Source organism: Engraulis encrasicolus, chromosome 14, assembly GCF_034702125.1.
Source record: "Engraulis encrasicolus isolate BLACKSEA-1 chromosome 14, IST_EnEncr_1.0, whole genome shotgun sequence".
NCBI classification, from domain to species: Eukaryota; Metazoa; Chordata; class Actinopteri; order Clupeiformes; family Engraulidae; genus Engraulis; species Engraulis encrasicolus.
Window position 1 is genome coordinate 8,646,009 of NC_085870.1, and position 15,194 is coordinate 8,661,202.

The 15,194-nt window shown below is 44.4% G+C and overlaps 1 protein-coding gene across 2 annotated transcripts in view; it reads left to right on the plus strand.

Annotated features, from left to right (window-relative positions):
* map3k12 (mitogen-activated protein kinase kinase kinase 12) overlaps nucleotides 1-15,194 on the plus strand; it is a 46,065-nt gene extending 30,871 nt beyond the window's left edge. For both annotated transcript variants that reach the window (XM_063214859.1, XM_063214860.1), the window contains exons 9-15: nucleotides 4,698-4,814; nucleotides 6,016-6,150; nucleotides 7,121-7,378; nucleotides 8,954-9,476; nucleotides 10,393-10,460; nucleotides 11,656-11,992; nucleotides 15,032-15,194. In XM_063214859.1, the coding sequence (XP_063070929.1) occupies nucleotides 4,698-4,814; nucleotides 6,016-6,150; nucleotides 7,121-7,378; nucleotides 8,954-9,476; nucleotides 10,393-10,460; nucleotides 11,656-11,992; nucleotides 15,032-15,139 (1,546 nt within the window). In that variant the 3' untranslated portion in view covers nucleotides 15,140-15,194. The remainder of the gene's footprint in view (nucleotides 1-4,697; nucleotides 4,815-6,015; nucleotides 6,151-7,120; nucleotides 7,379-8,953; nucleotides 9,477-10,392; nucleotides 10,461-11,655; nucleotides 11,993-15,031) is intronic.

A 15,194-nucleotide genomic window follows, 5' to 3' on the forward strand; every position in this document is an offset into this window, starting at 1 on the left:
AATGAGTTTGTGTTTGCAACAGGGGGTGGTGGGTGGCGGGGGTGTCCCTCTCCACAGGGAGACTGAGAAGGCAATGTGTTTGTGTTTGTTTATTTGTTTATGTATTCAGCATGTCGTCTCCTTTTCGATGCTTTTCCCTGAGGAGATGGCCGGTGTCATCACTGTTCGCTGAGCATGTGCTCTGATTGCCATTCCTAGGCGCCTGGACGATTGGCATTGTAGTCAGACTATGTTGTTTGTTACTTAACTCTTTTAGTACGTACATATAAACTGTAGAATTATAGTAAGAACTATTCTTACAGACAGGTCAAGGGCTGTGGCTGGACTGGACTAGGTTGTGTCCTGGCAATTCCCTGTTACCTATGTTTCTCCATCAACTTAGTGGAGTAAAATGGAGATCCAGACCATGTTGTGCATTATATATTTCATTTGATTCCCTTTCACAGTGTGGTGGACTTAAGTGGAGGGTTTAATCCATCCAGTTCTTGTTATGATCAAGCAATTTACTGCATGTAGATGCTCTTATCAAGTGACCATCATCATATTTTATTAATTGGGCAGTCGTAGCCTAACGGTTAAAGTGTATATCTCAGGTTAACCACTACTTTGGATGAATGTGTACACACTGTATTCAATAAATGATCCACACATTTAAGTCCCTCCAAAAACGATGTTAAACAACGATTTTTGTCGTTTGTTGTGGCAAATGTGGTTTTCTACCATAACCTGGCGACTACCATGGGTGAACATTCTAATTTTATTTGCCTGGAATTTTACATAGGCGATTTAGGTCAGAGAGTTGCCGTTTTGAATCCCACCACTCCTTATCAACTCCATGGGTGAGGTGCCCTTGTGCAAGGTCACCTAACCCCACATTTACCCAGGGGCCGTAACCAATACCCTCCAGCTAAAATAGTAGTATGTCAATCTGGATAAAACATGTCAGCTGAGTGTAATGTAATGTAATTCAATCTAAAACTGGCTGACAGAGAGGAAGGACTTCTTTTATAGCATTATTCACCATCACTGTTAATTGCGACGTTTGTCAGTGCACCATCAGTGGGCCACCGCATTATTGGATGCCTGCTCTTGTATCCATGGAAACGGTTTCATAAGCTTTGCTGTGCGACAGTCAGCGCAATAATTGCGTTGATGCTAGAAGTAAGATGCCACAAGAGACATCATAAATGCATGACACAGATAGTGGGCTGATGTGATGGAGACAGATTGAGTCTGTTGTGATATTCCATGCTATATGAGTCCACACCAAGTACAGTTTATTTGGGGCAGGCTTATAAAAAGTTCATGTCCACAATGTATGCTGCCTTGTCACGAATGTTATATGTTTTTTGATTAATATGTGCCACCATCATCCGTTTTCAAGTGTTCATTGTGAGTTGGAAATGTATGTTTTTCTCACATGAATTAGTGGATCTTCTCTGTGTCTGCCTTTCTGAATAACTACACATAGACATCTTTAGCTGCATCAGACCAGTAAATACGAGTTTATACGTAAATATTCATGAAAAGATCAAATTTGTGAATGGGCAGCATACCTTTTAAAAATAAACAACTATACAATGATGTAAAAGGGATTGTCTTGGCATCCTATGCCCTCACACACTGCTCAAGTACCCTTTAGCAAGGCACCCAATCTCAGGGACTATAACCAATATTTTAATCATACCGGAAACTTTAATTGTATAGTTACCGTATAAGAAAGTTGCTATTATTAATATCTTGTACCCAAATAACCCTAAGTGGCTTTGGATAAAAGTGTCTGATGAGTGCAATGCTTGAAATTTCATTCAGTAATTTTATATATTTTTTTAATTAGGTCAAGTTTGTAAAACAGTTTGATATTTAAAGCTTTTCATTTTAGGGTGGATTCACATTTGACTTTCAAGATGTCTGCAAGAGTCCAAGTTGTTCTTAGAAATCAAATGAAACACGAGGCATGAGAGATGAGCCTTGCAGTGCAGAGGTTTGGTTGCCTTGCAGAAAAAGAAAAAAGAGGGAGAGAAGGGGGGAGAGCGAGAGAGAGAGAGAGAGAGAGAGAGAGAGAGAGAGAGAGAGAGAGAGAGAGAGAGAGAGAGAGAGAGAGAGAGAGAGAGAGAGAGGTGAAGGAGATAAAGACATGGGAGATGGCGTATATGATATGTCAGGATGAAATATTAGCTTGGATACCCAGCTGCAGAGCCAGAGCAGCGCTTTTAACACATTGAATACCGGCGGTGCTCACGGAATTATGTCGTAGAATACCAGCGTTCTAAGCCCTTTTTTACGTTTTTTTGTAGACTCACAGCTTATTATGTGATAGGGCCACTGAAATATGTTATGACTCGTTTGAAAGTGGAGACGCTGCCCTCTTAGTAGGTGAAAAACTGTGTGTCTCTACGAGCTTTTAATTGCGAGTAAACCCACGCTAAAACCGAAGTGGGTATCCATGGAATTCAGCTACAATCGGAGATATTGAGGTTTTTGTGAAGGGTGCGCTTCTTCAGAATGTGACGAGTTTGAAAGGGGATGAGTTGGTTTTAATCACAATTTGGTGCAAGGTTAGCTCTGACACACATCTTCCTGCACGTCAAGACACACCTCCTGCTCTAAACCACTACGACACCGGCAATCAATGCCCTTCGAAATCCACGTTTTTCACGCAGACTGAACACAAGCTCTTTGCACACATGCAGAAGGTCGGACATTTGCTAAAATAGTTCCCGATGACTCCCGAAATAATAGCCCAACATTGACAACAAATCCCAATGATATGATGCTTAGATGTAGCCCATCCGATCCATATGTAGCCATCTATGCTAGCTTCTGGCTTTTCACATACAGGAAGACAGTTCAACATAGGGGTGAATAATCAAATAAACTTATCTGGTTGGCGATCAAACTTCTAAATCGGAGCGCATTACTCCAATTACAATTCGGTGCCATTTTGATCCAAGGAGCTGGTAAAGGTCTAGGTAGCAAGCCCAGAAAGTTCAAGATACTCCTGGCACGATATACAATGGTCTCTGTGTTTACCTATTGCGTGAAGTCAGACACAATAAACGCTACCGATCGTAGGCTACTAGGGAAACAACAACATAGCACGATTCACGAATACGGCAGCACACCTCCTGCTCTGTCACACTACGACACCAGCAAATGATGCCCTTTGAAATCCCCGTTTTTCACGTGGACTGATCACAAACTCTTTGCACACATGCAGAGGGTGAGACATTTGCTAAAATAGCTCCCGATGACTCCCGAAATAATAGCCCAACATTGACAACAAATCCAAATGATATGATGCTTAGATGTAGCCTAGCCCATCCGATCCGAATCATATGCGGTGGCAGATGGACACTCCCAACTGAGATCGCTCCCGGACGTGTAGTCCCAGGTGTTTCTATCACTCCCGGACGTGCAGTCCCACCCGGATCGATAGTCTGGCTAGTGGGAGCGAGCCGACAGGGGAGCGTCCTGCGTTGGGAGCGACAATCAGGGAATCATGATATGTAGCCATGCTAGCTTCTGGCTTCTCACATACAGGAAGACACAGAAACTTATCTTTTTGGCGATCAAACGTCCAAATCGGAGCGCATTACTGCAATCACATATCGGGTGCCATTTGGATCCAATGATCTGGTAAAGGTCTAGCAAGTCCAGAAAGTTCAAGATACTCCAGGCACTATACAATGGTGTTTACCTATTGCGTGAAGTCAGATACAACACATGCTACAGTGACCGTATAGGGAAATCAATGCAGGCAGCGCGATAGACGACATGGGTTGGCATCCAGACATCTTGGTAAGTTAAATTAAAATATCCAAATCATAACACTCAAACATCATAACAATCAAACAACTTTGGACTGCAAATGTTGTCATTTATGTCCATCACAGAGCTACCAAAATCACATATATTGTCCATTGAAGGGTGTAGATTCAAAATATGATATTTAAATGCAAAAACGCATTTTTACGTTTTGGTATACAACGCATGGGCGTGAAAAACGCATTATTACGTCGTCGGTACTCAATGTGTTAAGATGTCACAAATAACATTAGAATAGTGTCACATGACACCACACTCTGTGTGTGTGTGTGTGTGCGTGTGCGTGTGCGTGTGTGTGTGTGTGTGTGTGTGTGTGTGCGCGCGTGTGCGTGCGTGCGTGCATGCGTGCGTGCGTGAAAAAAGAGATGGAGAGAGAGTCAGGGAAATCTACGCAGAATCACAGCAGTGCATTCCACATTTTCTTCCACGAGTGCATAAATCACATCAGCCTGAAAGCAGGAATAAAAACATAACAATAATTCTTCTCCTTCTCCCCCTGGTCTCTCCATTTCTCTTTTAAGATGTCTTTTTCCTCTTCCAAATTCATTCATGTGTGCCAAAACACTTTCGTCTTCTTCTTCTTCTTCTTCTTTTTCTTTTTCTTTTTCTTCTTCTTCTTCTTCTTCTTCTTCTTCTTCTTCTTCTTCTTCTTCTTCTTCTTCTTCTTCTTCTTCTTCTTCTTCTTCTTCTCCCTTTTCTTCTTCTTCTTCTTTTTCTTCTTCTTGTTCTCCTCCTTCTCTCTACCTGCCTCTTCTCTCTCCACCTGCCCCCTTACACTGTTCTCTCCATCTATTTTCCACTGTATATGTGTAATCAATTCTTCTTACTCTCCCTGTTCCCCCTGTTCCCCTGTTCTGTATTCCCCGTAGGCATGCCCTGGACATCCGGGAGCACTACGAGAGGAAGCTGGAGAGGGCCAACAACCTGTACATGGAGCTGAGCGCAGTCATGCTGCAGCTGGAGCTCAAGGAGAAGGAACTGCTCAGGTGAGAGAGAGAGAGAGAGAGAGAGAGAGAGAGAGAGAGAGAGAGAGAGAGAGAGAGAGAGAGAGAGAGAGAGAGAGAGAGAGAGAGAGAGAGAGAGAGAGAGAGAGAGAGAGAGAGAGACAGACACACACACACACACACACACACACACACACACACACACACACACACACACAAGATACAGAGAGAGAGAGAGAGCGATACTGCACTAGATGTGTGTGCGTGTAGATGTGTAGATGGGAGGGGAAGGCAATGAAAGCGAGGGAAAGAAAGCAGGTAAGATGCGGACACATGAGGGGAGGGAAAGAGGAGCGAAAAGGGAAGGAGGTTTCAGCTGCTGGTAAACACCTGGTGTTTGTGTGTGGGGGGCGGGGGGGGTTAAAAGAGAGAGAAAGATGAAGGAAAGGGAGGAAGAAGAAAGAAAGAAGGGAAGAAAGAGAAAGAAATGAATCTGCTCAGGTAAGCACCAAATGGGGGGGGGGGTGGAGAAAGAGGAAGACATGAGGAAGAGAGAAACATACAGAAGAATAATAATATGTCAAAGAAAATCAAAGAAAAGAGAGAATGGGACTGATTAAGAGAGATACTGAAAAGCAAAGAAGAGAGAGAGAGAGAGAGAGAGAGAGAGAGAGAGAGAGAGAGAGAGAGAGAGAGAGAGAGAGAAATCAAAGCGTAGAAGAAGGAAAGAAGAGAGGGAATAGAAAGGGAGGGGAGGGGAGGGGAGAGAAAAGCGTCAGGGCGCGTATTGTGTTGTACAGTATGGTATGAATATTTCATCTGTAACTGGAGAGCAGGGGATCAATAGGAGAAGGTCCTCAGCCATGAAGAGAGACCAAGTGGAGAGCAGAGTGGAGGGAGCAGGAGATAAAGACCATGAGAGGGAAAAGACCCTGGCATGACGTGTTTCATGTTTTAACAATGGTGTGTGTGTGTGTGAACATGTGTGCACACGTGTGTGAGTGAATAGTGTGTGTGTGTGTGTGTGTGTGTGTGTGTGTGTGTGTGTGTGTGTGTGTGTGTGTGTGTGTGTGTGTGTGTGTGTGTGTGTGTGTGTGTGTGTGTGTGTGAGAGAGAGAGAGAGAGAGAATAATATGTGTGCACATGTATATGTGTGTGTGTGTGCGAGCATGCGTGCATGCGTGCGTGGGTGTGCGCATTCGAGTTTGTGTGTTCATGTTTCTGTGTGTGTGTTTTTTTCCAGGAGGGAGCAGTCTCTAGATAAGAAGTACCCGGGCCTCTTCAAGCACAGCTCCAGACAGAGCAGCTCCTCCAACTCCATGGAGAAGCTCATCAAGAAACGCAACGTACCTCAGAAACTGCCCTCCCACAGCAAGAGGTGAGCCAGGCCCAGGAGGACAGCGCACCTGCTGGCTGCACTCATAAACACATCTATGAAGACATTAGGTGCTGTGTAATGTTTAATGTGCAGCGGGTAATGTACACTGAAACTGAAGCCCCTGTCATTTTAGTGTAGGAAGTTTCATGCACAATTAATGAAGACCAGGTTGGTCCAGTTTATCCATTACACCAGTAAGAGCATAGTGTGAAGGTTCAATTAACAGGGTAATAGCGCAGTTTTGCTCAAAATATTGCAATGCACACACTTTGGGTGACAAATCAGAGTTCAAAAAATCTTTGCCTTTGTAGGGCAGCATTGGTCAGTCCAGTAATTGCTTTACTGCTACATACTACATTATTAATGAGCATTGAGGCTGTAAGACGAAAGTATTTGGGTTTGTTTTGGTTTCTATTTCTTTTCTCCTCACCGGCAGTCTGGGTTTTCTTATGTAACCATTGTTTTTTTATTTATTTATTTTTTAACCCAATTTATCTTAGCATATGATGAATAATTTGATTAAATTGCTCTTCCCATTTGTTTTTTTAGTAAGCTTGGAAAATGCAGATTTTCATATTGTTTACCCGCTACTTTGTACAGCTTTCTGCACTTTCCCATTTGTCCCATATCTAACCACGGGGCAATTTAAATTTGTAATTGCATCTCATTTTACTTTCAGATGTTCCTGTTGAGAAATAGCTGAAGGTTTTTTTTTTCAGTTATGTGTTTGGATTTTTTTCAGTGGTGGTTCTAATTACATTTTTCACACAGCAGCCAGATAGTTTAATGAGCTACCCCAACATATTTTTCATTCACAATGAGTCACGAAAGAATCTTGTCAAATTTACATAATGTTTGCAACGAACTACAGAAGTTTGGACCTACAAAACAAAAGTGAACCAAAAAAAAGAAAATGATTCATACTTTTATTTACACTTGTCCACAATTGTTTTCCTTGTCATGTTTGCAGGCCGGACCTCCTGAAGTCTGAGGTCATCCTGCCCAAGCTGGACTCCTCCATGACCCAGGTGACCATCCCCTCCTGCCCCAACAAGGGCTCCACATCGCCGGGCCGCTCGCGCCGCGGCAAGCCCCGCTACCGCAAGGCCGGCAAGGGCAGCAGCGGAGACCTGGCCGGCCTGAAGGCCACGCTCTCCACCTCCCTGCGAGACACCTTCAATGCGGCCACCACCCCCGGCGGAGGGGGTGGGGGTGGAGGAGTCAACAAGTATGTGTACTAGATCTATATGTCATTATACTTGCATAATTATACATAATTATGCACTGTCTATGTCCATACTGCCTTATGTCCATGTATAAGTACTGTCTATGTCCTTACCTAGATTAGTCTATGTCTGAATGGGAAAGCAAGAAATGTAATTTCAAATTCTTTGTATGACCAGTGCATGTAAAGAAATTGACAATAAAACCTACTTGACTTGACTTATTACCTTATTACGGTAACACTTTATTTTAGGGATACATCTATTAGCACTAATACATACAATGTGCGTGTATATAAGTAACTTATAAGGCATGTACAAAGCAAAATCAAACATTTGTTAGGCGTGTTTTCGCAAATGTCTTGTTCATGCACAATAAGGGATTTATTACCAATTTAACCTTAGTAAGGACCTAGTAGGCCTTAGCGTTTGCTTAGTACATGCATTACAAGTTACTTATGCAGGCATTGACATTGTATGTATTAGTGCTAATAGATGTATCCCTAAAATAAAGTGTTACCATTATTACAAATATATAATTATACATCATTATATTTAATTCATTTATAATGATAATTTTACTGAAGACTAATTAAGCTTTTGTAAGCCTTGATGAAGGTCGTTACAGGCCGAAACATGTTGGCAGTTTTAATGTGTTCTACAGTGAAGTAGCTCAGTTTAATTAAAAAGCTTTTTAACGAAGAAGAAGAGTGCTTTGGATGTCTAGTAAACCTTTTAACAAGCTGTGTTAACCAAAGAGCACCTGCGCACCACCTGAAAGAACGCCAAAGAACGCCCTCATCTTTTCCCACATCTTTTCAACTTGTAAAGCACTTTCTCAGCCTGATCTTCAAATATGCTGTGCTCCTGGACACGGATGTTAAGGACACGAAATACGTGTCCAGGAGCACGGATTTTGCCAAAATTCCGTGCTCCTGGACACGGAATTGTTTTCTGTGCTCCAGGACACGAAATTGTTTTCCGTGATGGGCACACGGAAGTGCTTTCTAAAGGCTATTACCACAACACTGTGTTAACTCTATCCTTAGAAAATACATACCAAATGCTAATCCTAAACAAAATAATGCTATAGTTATTTAAGTTGTGCCCTGACCAAAACATTTCCTAAGCTTAACCTGTCATTAAAGACATATTTTTGAGAAATACCTTTTCCAGTTGGTTGCTAGGCTATCAAATTCATATAATGAATGAAAGAAAAATAGCTGTGCCCAGACCAAAACAATCCCTAACCCTAACCTGTCAGTAAGAAATGTTTTTTTTTTTTGAGAAAAAATATTTGAAATTAGAAAAATCCTGAGAAAACACAAGACTGTGGAAACAGAGCCGTGAGAGTATAGAGAGAGCACTTCTGTGTGTCCATCACGGAAAATAATTCTGTGTCCAGGAGCACAGAATTTTGGCAAAATCCGTGCTCCTGGACACGGATTTTGTGTCCTTAACATCCGTGTCCAGGAGCACGGAATTTTTGGAGATCATGTTGACTTTCTCACTGTCTTGTCTGTGACCATCGCTGTATGAATGCATTTTACTTACTGTATTTACTGACCTACTTGCAACAGCAGCACCACGCCGCAGCTCAGCAGCAAGCAGCACCTGGACCCCAGCGCCGCCCTGCGGGGCCTGCAGCACGACCTGCTGCTGAAGAAGATGTCCTCCTCCAGCCCCGACCTCATCTCCACCACCCTGGAGGCCGAGGGCCGGAGACAGGAGGCCGGGCAGCTGGCCGCCGAGCTGGAGCGGGGCCGACGGGCCTCCAGCGGCCTGGGCGGTGTGGGCATCACCGGGGTGGACCGTGACGTGGCCGACCCCGGGGTGGGCACGGACGACCTGACGGAGACGCCGCCGCGCAGCGACACGCCCAGCGAGGACGCCAACTCCATCCCCTTCTCCAGCAGCCCCGACTCGCCCTGCGGCCGGGGGGCGGCCGGGGGCGCGGGCAGGGGCTCGGGGCTGGGCTCGCCACGGTTGCAGGACGGGGAGGAGAAGGAGGAGGGCACCAGCATGGTCCGCTCGCCCCGCGGCGGCACCTCGCACCTCACGCCCGCCGCCATCCTCTACCGGGCGGCCGTCACGCGCAAGCAGGTGGGCACTGGGCACTGGGCAGGACGCAGTGGGAGGTTGTGTGTGTGTGTGTGTGTGTGTGTGTGTGTGTCTGTTTGTTTGTTTGTGTGTGTGCGCATATGTGCTTGCCTGTTTGTGTGTGTGTGTGCGCATGTGTGTGTGTACTAAAGTGTGTGTGTGTGTGTGTGTGTGTGTGTGTGTGTGTGTGTGTGTGTGTGTGTGTGTGTGTGTGTGTGCGCGCATATGTGCTTGCCTGTGTGTGTGTGTGTGTGTGTGTGTGTGTGTGTGTGTGTGTGTGTGTGTGTGTGTGTATATGTGCTTGCCTGTTTGTGTGTGTGTGTGTGTGTGTGTAAGACAGAGAGAACGAGAGAGAGAGACTGTCTGTCTTTTTGTCTGCCTGTCTGTCTGTCAGATGAGTGTATAACTGTATGTTTGCACCTGAGTGTGTGTGTGTGTGTGTGTGTGTGTGTGTGTGTGTGTGTGTGTGTGTGTGTGTGTGCGTGTGCGTGCGTGCGTGCGTGCGTGCGCCTGTACCTCTGTGTCTGTGGTCCTGATGGGGCAGGCTTACAGAGCTTGCGTAGTGTACATCCTCTGAGTTGCGTAGTGTACATCCTCTGAGTCTGCCAAGCCTATTTGTGCTCATGACTCACTCCCACTAAAAGAGGTTAACAAAACAAACAACCGACGGTGTTCTTTTTATTGCGAGCCTTGCTTGCTTGCCTGCTCGCTTTGCTCGGTTTGAAAAAGTAGAACAGTCATTCTAGCCTAGCTTCCTCTCTCTCTCTCTCTCTCTCTCTCAGAGGTACAGCGTGTACTTTTGTCTTGGACCCAGAATAAAACGATTGCGTGCGATGCTTAGTAACAAAAAAACTCTCTTTCTTTCTCCACTTTTTTCTCTCTATCTCTTTTCTCCCTATCGTTCTTTTGCTTTTCTCAGAGACGAGGCGTGTCCTCCGAAGAAGAGGAAGGGGAAGTGGACAGCGAAGTGGAGTTGCCAAGGAGACGGTACGCATCACCTTCATCATCATCATCGTTGTCGTCATAGTCACCACTGTTAAAGGTTGCCTCACTGATGTCTCTTCGACCAGACCCTTTCATGTAACATGAGCGTTATTAAGAGATTGATCGTGGTCCACCAAAGGGCTTGCTGCTGGCTCACACACACCACACACACACACACACAGCCTTGGCCTGGCCTGGCCTGGCATGAGAGCTGTGTGTGACTCATTGGAGTCCTGACCAAAACTTTAACCTCTCTTCCTCCTCCGCTTCGCTCACTCAGTCATATGACTCATAAATCTTTAACGACGATTTACGTCAAACAGGCCGTGCGCTCTCTCGCTCTCGCTAAGCTAAGCTAAGCTAAGCACAGGCAGGGTCTGTCTGAAATAGAAGGCCATTGAGTGTGTGTGTCAGCAGACTGCTCTCTCCATCCTCACTATTGTTCCCCTGCTTTCTGATGATGGTTTTCTGTCTGTTTTTCTTTCTGTCTTTCTTTCACTTTGCCTCTTGTTTGAAACGCATACAATTTATCTTACACACACACACACATACACACACACTAAAACACACACTAAAACACACACTAAAACACACATTAAAACACACACTTGATCAAACACACACACACACACACACACTCAATATTACACACAAACACATTCAATCAAACACACACACATACCCGCACACCACACACCACCACACATATTAAACACACACACACTCACACACACACACACACACACACACACAGATGGAAGAACGACACACACACACGTGCACACACACACACACACATACCCATAACCTCCCCCCCCCAAAAAAAAACACATTCGCACCACACACACACACACAACCTCCTCCCTGCCCCCTCAAACACACGCACGCACCCTCCACACACCCATCGCAGGAGGCTAGATAAGAGAGAGGTTCCACTGGCCCATTGTTTCCGGGTTCTACTGTCGCAAGGGGGAGTGGGGGAAAATCCCCCTTTAGGCAGACCTAAGGACTGTTCTATTCATTCTAGGAGCATTATGACACGCCCCTTTAGGCAGACCAAAGGACTGTTCTATTCATTCTAGGAGCATTATGACACGCCCCTTTAGGCAGACCGGAACCCGGTCATGTTAGCTGCCCATAGCAACCTATTATGTTGGCATATCTCTATATACTTAAAGAATCTCTGCTCCCATCGCAGGAGGCCGGTGAGCATGACCAAGTGCCAGTCGGTGTCCACCTTCAGCTCGGAGAACCTGTCGGTGTCGGACGGCGAGGAGGGCAACACCAGCGACCACTCGCACAGCGGCACGCCGGACGTGGTCAGCACCAACACGGACGAGCGGCTGGACGACAAGAGCGACGACCTGCTCTCGCAGGGCTCCGAGATCCCCGCCGACCCCGCCGAGCCCGAGCCGGACCCCGACCGGGACGCGGCCGAGGCCGCCGAGAGCGGCATGCAGCAGGGGGCCAACGACGGGCTCTCGGAGAAGGAGGCCATCCTCCGACACGTGCGCACGCAGCTTAACAGCTACGAGGTACATTCCTATGTGGTGTATTTTATTTTATGATTACATTATCAGGGTGGCCGCGGGTCCTTAAAAAGTCTTAAAAAGTCTTAAATTTCATTTTCGCCAAATAAGGCCTTGGTTACAGTGGTTACGTGGTTACAGTATATTTTCATTTTCACACGATATATGACTCACAAGACTCACAAATATACCGGTAATTTCTGAAAAACAAATTAAGGAGATATAATGTGTGCCATGTGGCCTTGAAAAGTCTTATTTTGTCTTAAATTTTCAACCCAAATGTCTTAAATTTGTGGAGCTTGATTTAGGGAGGAATAATTATGTCAGCCATGTGATGAATGAATTAGAAGAATGATCCCAATATCATTAGGCACTTGCTCTTTTGAAAAAAATTAAGTCATTTAAGTCATGAAGTTATCAGCTGGTGGTGGTTACAGTATATTTTCATTTTCACACGATATATGACTCACAAGACTCACAAATATACTGGTAATTTCTGAAAAACAAATTAAGGAGATATAATGTGTGCCATGTGGCCTTGAAAAGTCTTATTTTGTCTTAAATGTTCAACCCAAATGTCTTAAATTTGTGGAGCTTGATTTAGGGAGGAATAATTATGTCAGCCATGTGATGAACTTCGCGACGGAAATCGGGAGTTATAGCCATGTAGTGTAATTTAGAACGCATTATTGAATTTTATTTAGTGTGAAGTTTCATTGTGTATAGTTTTGTGTTTTCAAACGGCTACATTAATGTAAATAACCAATTGGTTTTTGTGCTTTATTTGAACCTGTGTATGATCTTGCGAGTTGGTCCTAATTTCATTTGGAAAATGGTATTGAAAAGTCTTAAAATGTCTTAATTTTGACTTGCTAAAACCTGTAAACGCCGCGAGTTGGTCTTAATTTTATTTGGAAAATGGTATTGAAAAGTCTTAAAATGTCTTAATTTTGACTTGGTCAAACCTGTAGACACCCTGATTATGTTGTTTTTGTGGTATTTTTATGCCAAGATGTTATGTTTTGGGTTATTTTTTTTATTTGACAGGAGAGAGAGAAAGAGAGAGAGAGCGATGATCTGCTTCAGTAGTCACAGTGCATGTTGACATGTATGTTTCTTTTAGGTGTAATTCAGATTTCCAATGTTGGCGGCATTCACGCATCCTCAAACCATGTCAGTCCCACAGTCCAGAGTCAAAATGTTAAAGTTCAACGTAAAGAAAGGTTGAAACGCACACCGATGACCTCCCTTTTAATCCCTTTTCATTTCGAGACGATTCGGGCCAACACGGCCACTTCTCTACCGGATTTTTATCTGGGGTGTACTCACTTTAGTGTGTACATGTGTTCAAACATTAATGGCTGTATTTTTATTTTTTGTGAGTGAACAACAAATTTAAGCCGTTATATATGTTGTTAACAGGTCACAAATCATTGTGTCAAAGTGAAATTTCTTTAATGTTGTCCTATGAAAATATAAACTTCCAAATCTGCAAAAATGTGAGGGGTGTACTCACTTATCTGACATACTGTATGTGGGTCAACTTTAATACATATTTTGAACGATCTCACAGGCCAAATAAAATGACTCCACGGGCCAAATTTCGGCCCCGTGCCTGAGTTTGACATCGCTGCATTTAAAGATCAACATGTCTGTTGTGAGGGATTCCTATTGGCTAGTGCAGTATAGGAGGCCTGGTTATGATGTTCAGCTATACGTACATTACTTTGCCTGCTAAACACCAGACAATCTCACAAGTGAGAGTCTGGAGGTTACCTGCCATTTTTCATAGGAAAGGTGTGATTTACGATTGCCCATGGCTGTTTAGAGGGTGTTACAAATGGGTCATTTGCCATAACATAGCCCATAGCCAACCGTGTCCGTTTTACACATTCCAAATAAATTGAATTCATCAACTTTTCACTCCGCTCTCTGATTGTAGTCCAAGAGCTGTCACCCCAGCTGAGGGATAGATTCCATGCTGTCTTTTCTTTCAGGTTCGGAACGACTGCAAAGCAGCATGGGATTTCCTAGGCGATGCACAGTACATGCCAGGCCAGAGTGGCAGTAGGCTCGTTCGTGACGAAGCAGTAAGATTTTTGCTAGGCAGTGGGCATGCGCACTTTGCCAGTTTGATGCATGCATCAAACTGGCAAAGTGCGCATGCCCACTGTCTAGCAAAAATCTTACTGCTTCGTCACGACCGAGCCCAATTACTCGTCTTAATTGAGGGGCTGTGCATGTGAAGGGGAAGGGGACTAAGCTTACTTGTTAATTATATTTTGCATTAATTAACATAAATATCGCATTTCGGTTCATCTCAGTTGTGCTGTTTTATAGTGGAATTTATGGCTTAGAGTGGCTTGATGTCCGATTCCTCCTTAAACATTCTGTGGCAAGATTTTCATGTTAAGATTCATGTCAAGATTCCTGTCATGTAACTCCTTAGAAATCTACTGATTGGCAGTTTTGTTTTCGTTTGGCATTCATGAAATTACTTAGAAGAATGATCCCAATATCATTATGCACTTGCTCTTTTAAAAAAACTAAGTAATTTAAGTCATGAAGTTATCAGCTGGTGGTGGTTACAGTATATTTTCATTTTTCACACGATATAAGACACACAAGACTCACAAATATCATTTCTGAAAAACAAATTAAGGAGATATGTGTGCTATTTCAAGCAAGACATTACCATTGTCTTAGCCTTGAGACATTAGCCATCCTGTAAACAGCAGGAGCTATCTGATATATTGCACACAACTAATTAATTACAGTAGCAAACAATAGAAAAAAACAAAACAGGGCCATGTCTCGAATGTAAACCAGAAGCAGAAGGCAATGATGACAAATCGTTTTTATGTGCAAAGAGTTGACGAGTCCCCAGCAGCTCTGTATCCATTGGCAGCGGCCATGAAGAAAAAGAGCTTTTGTTCAGTCAGCGAGGGCTCCAGAGGTGACGATGTTGTTAACCGTGTACTGTCCTCCCCTCTGTCCTCCTCCTCCTCCTCCCCCCTTTATCACCCGACCCCCCTCTCTGTGCAGAACCAGGCGCTGTACGATGACTCGGACTGTGACAGTGCAGAGCTGGACCACTCAGGCAGCGCCGAGCCCGGCAGAACCCCCAGCAACTGGGAGGAGCCACAGGCCTGAAGCTACACGCCCTCCACCCACCACCCCCAACCCACACCTCTTCCTCCTCCTCCAA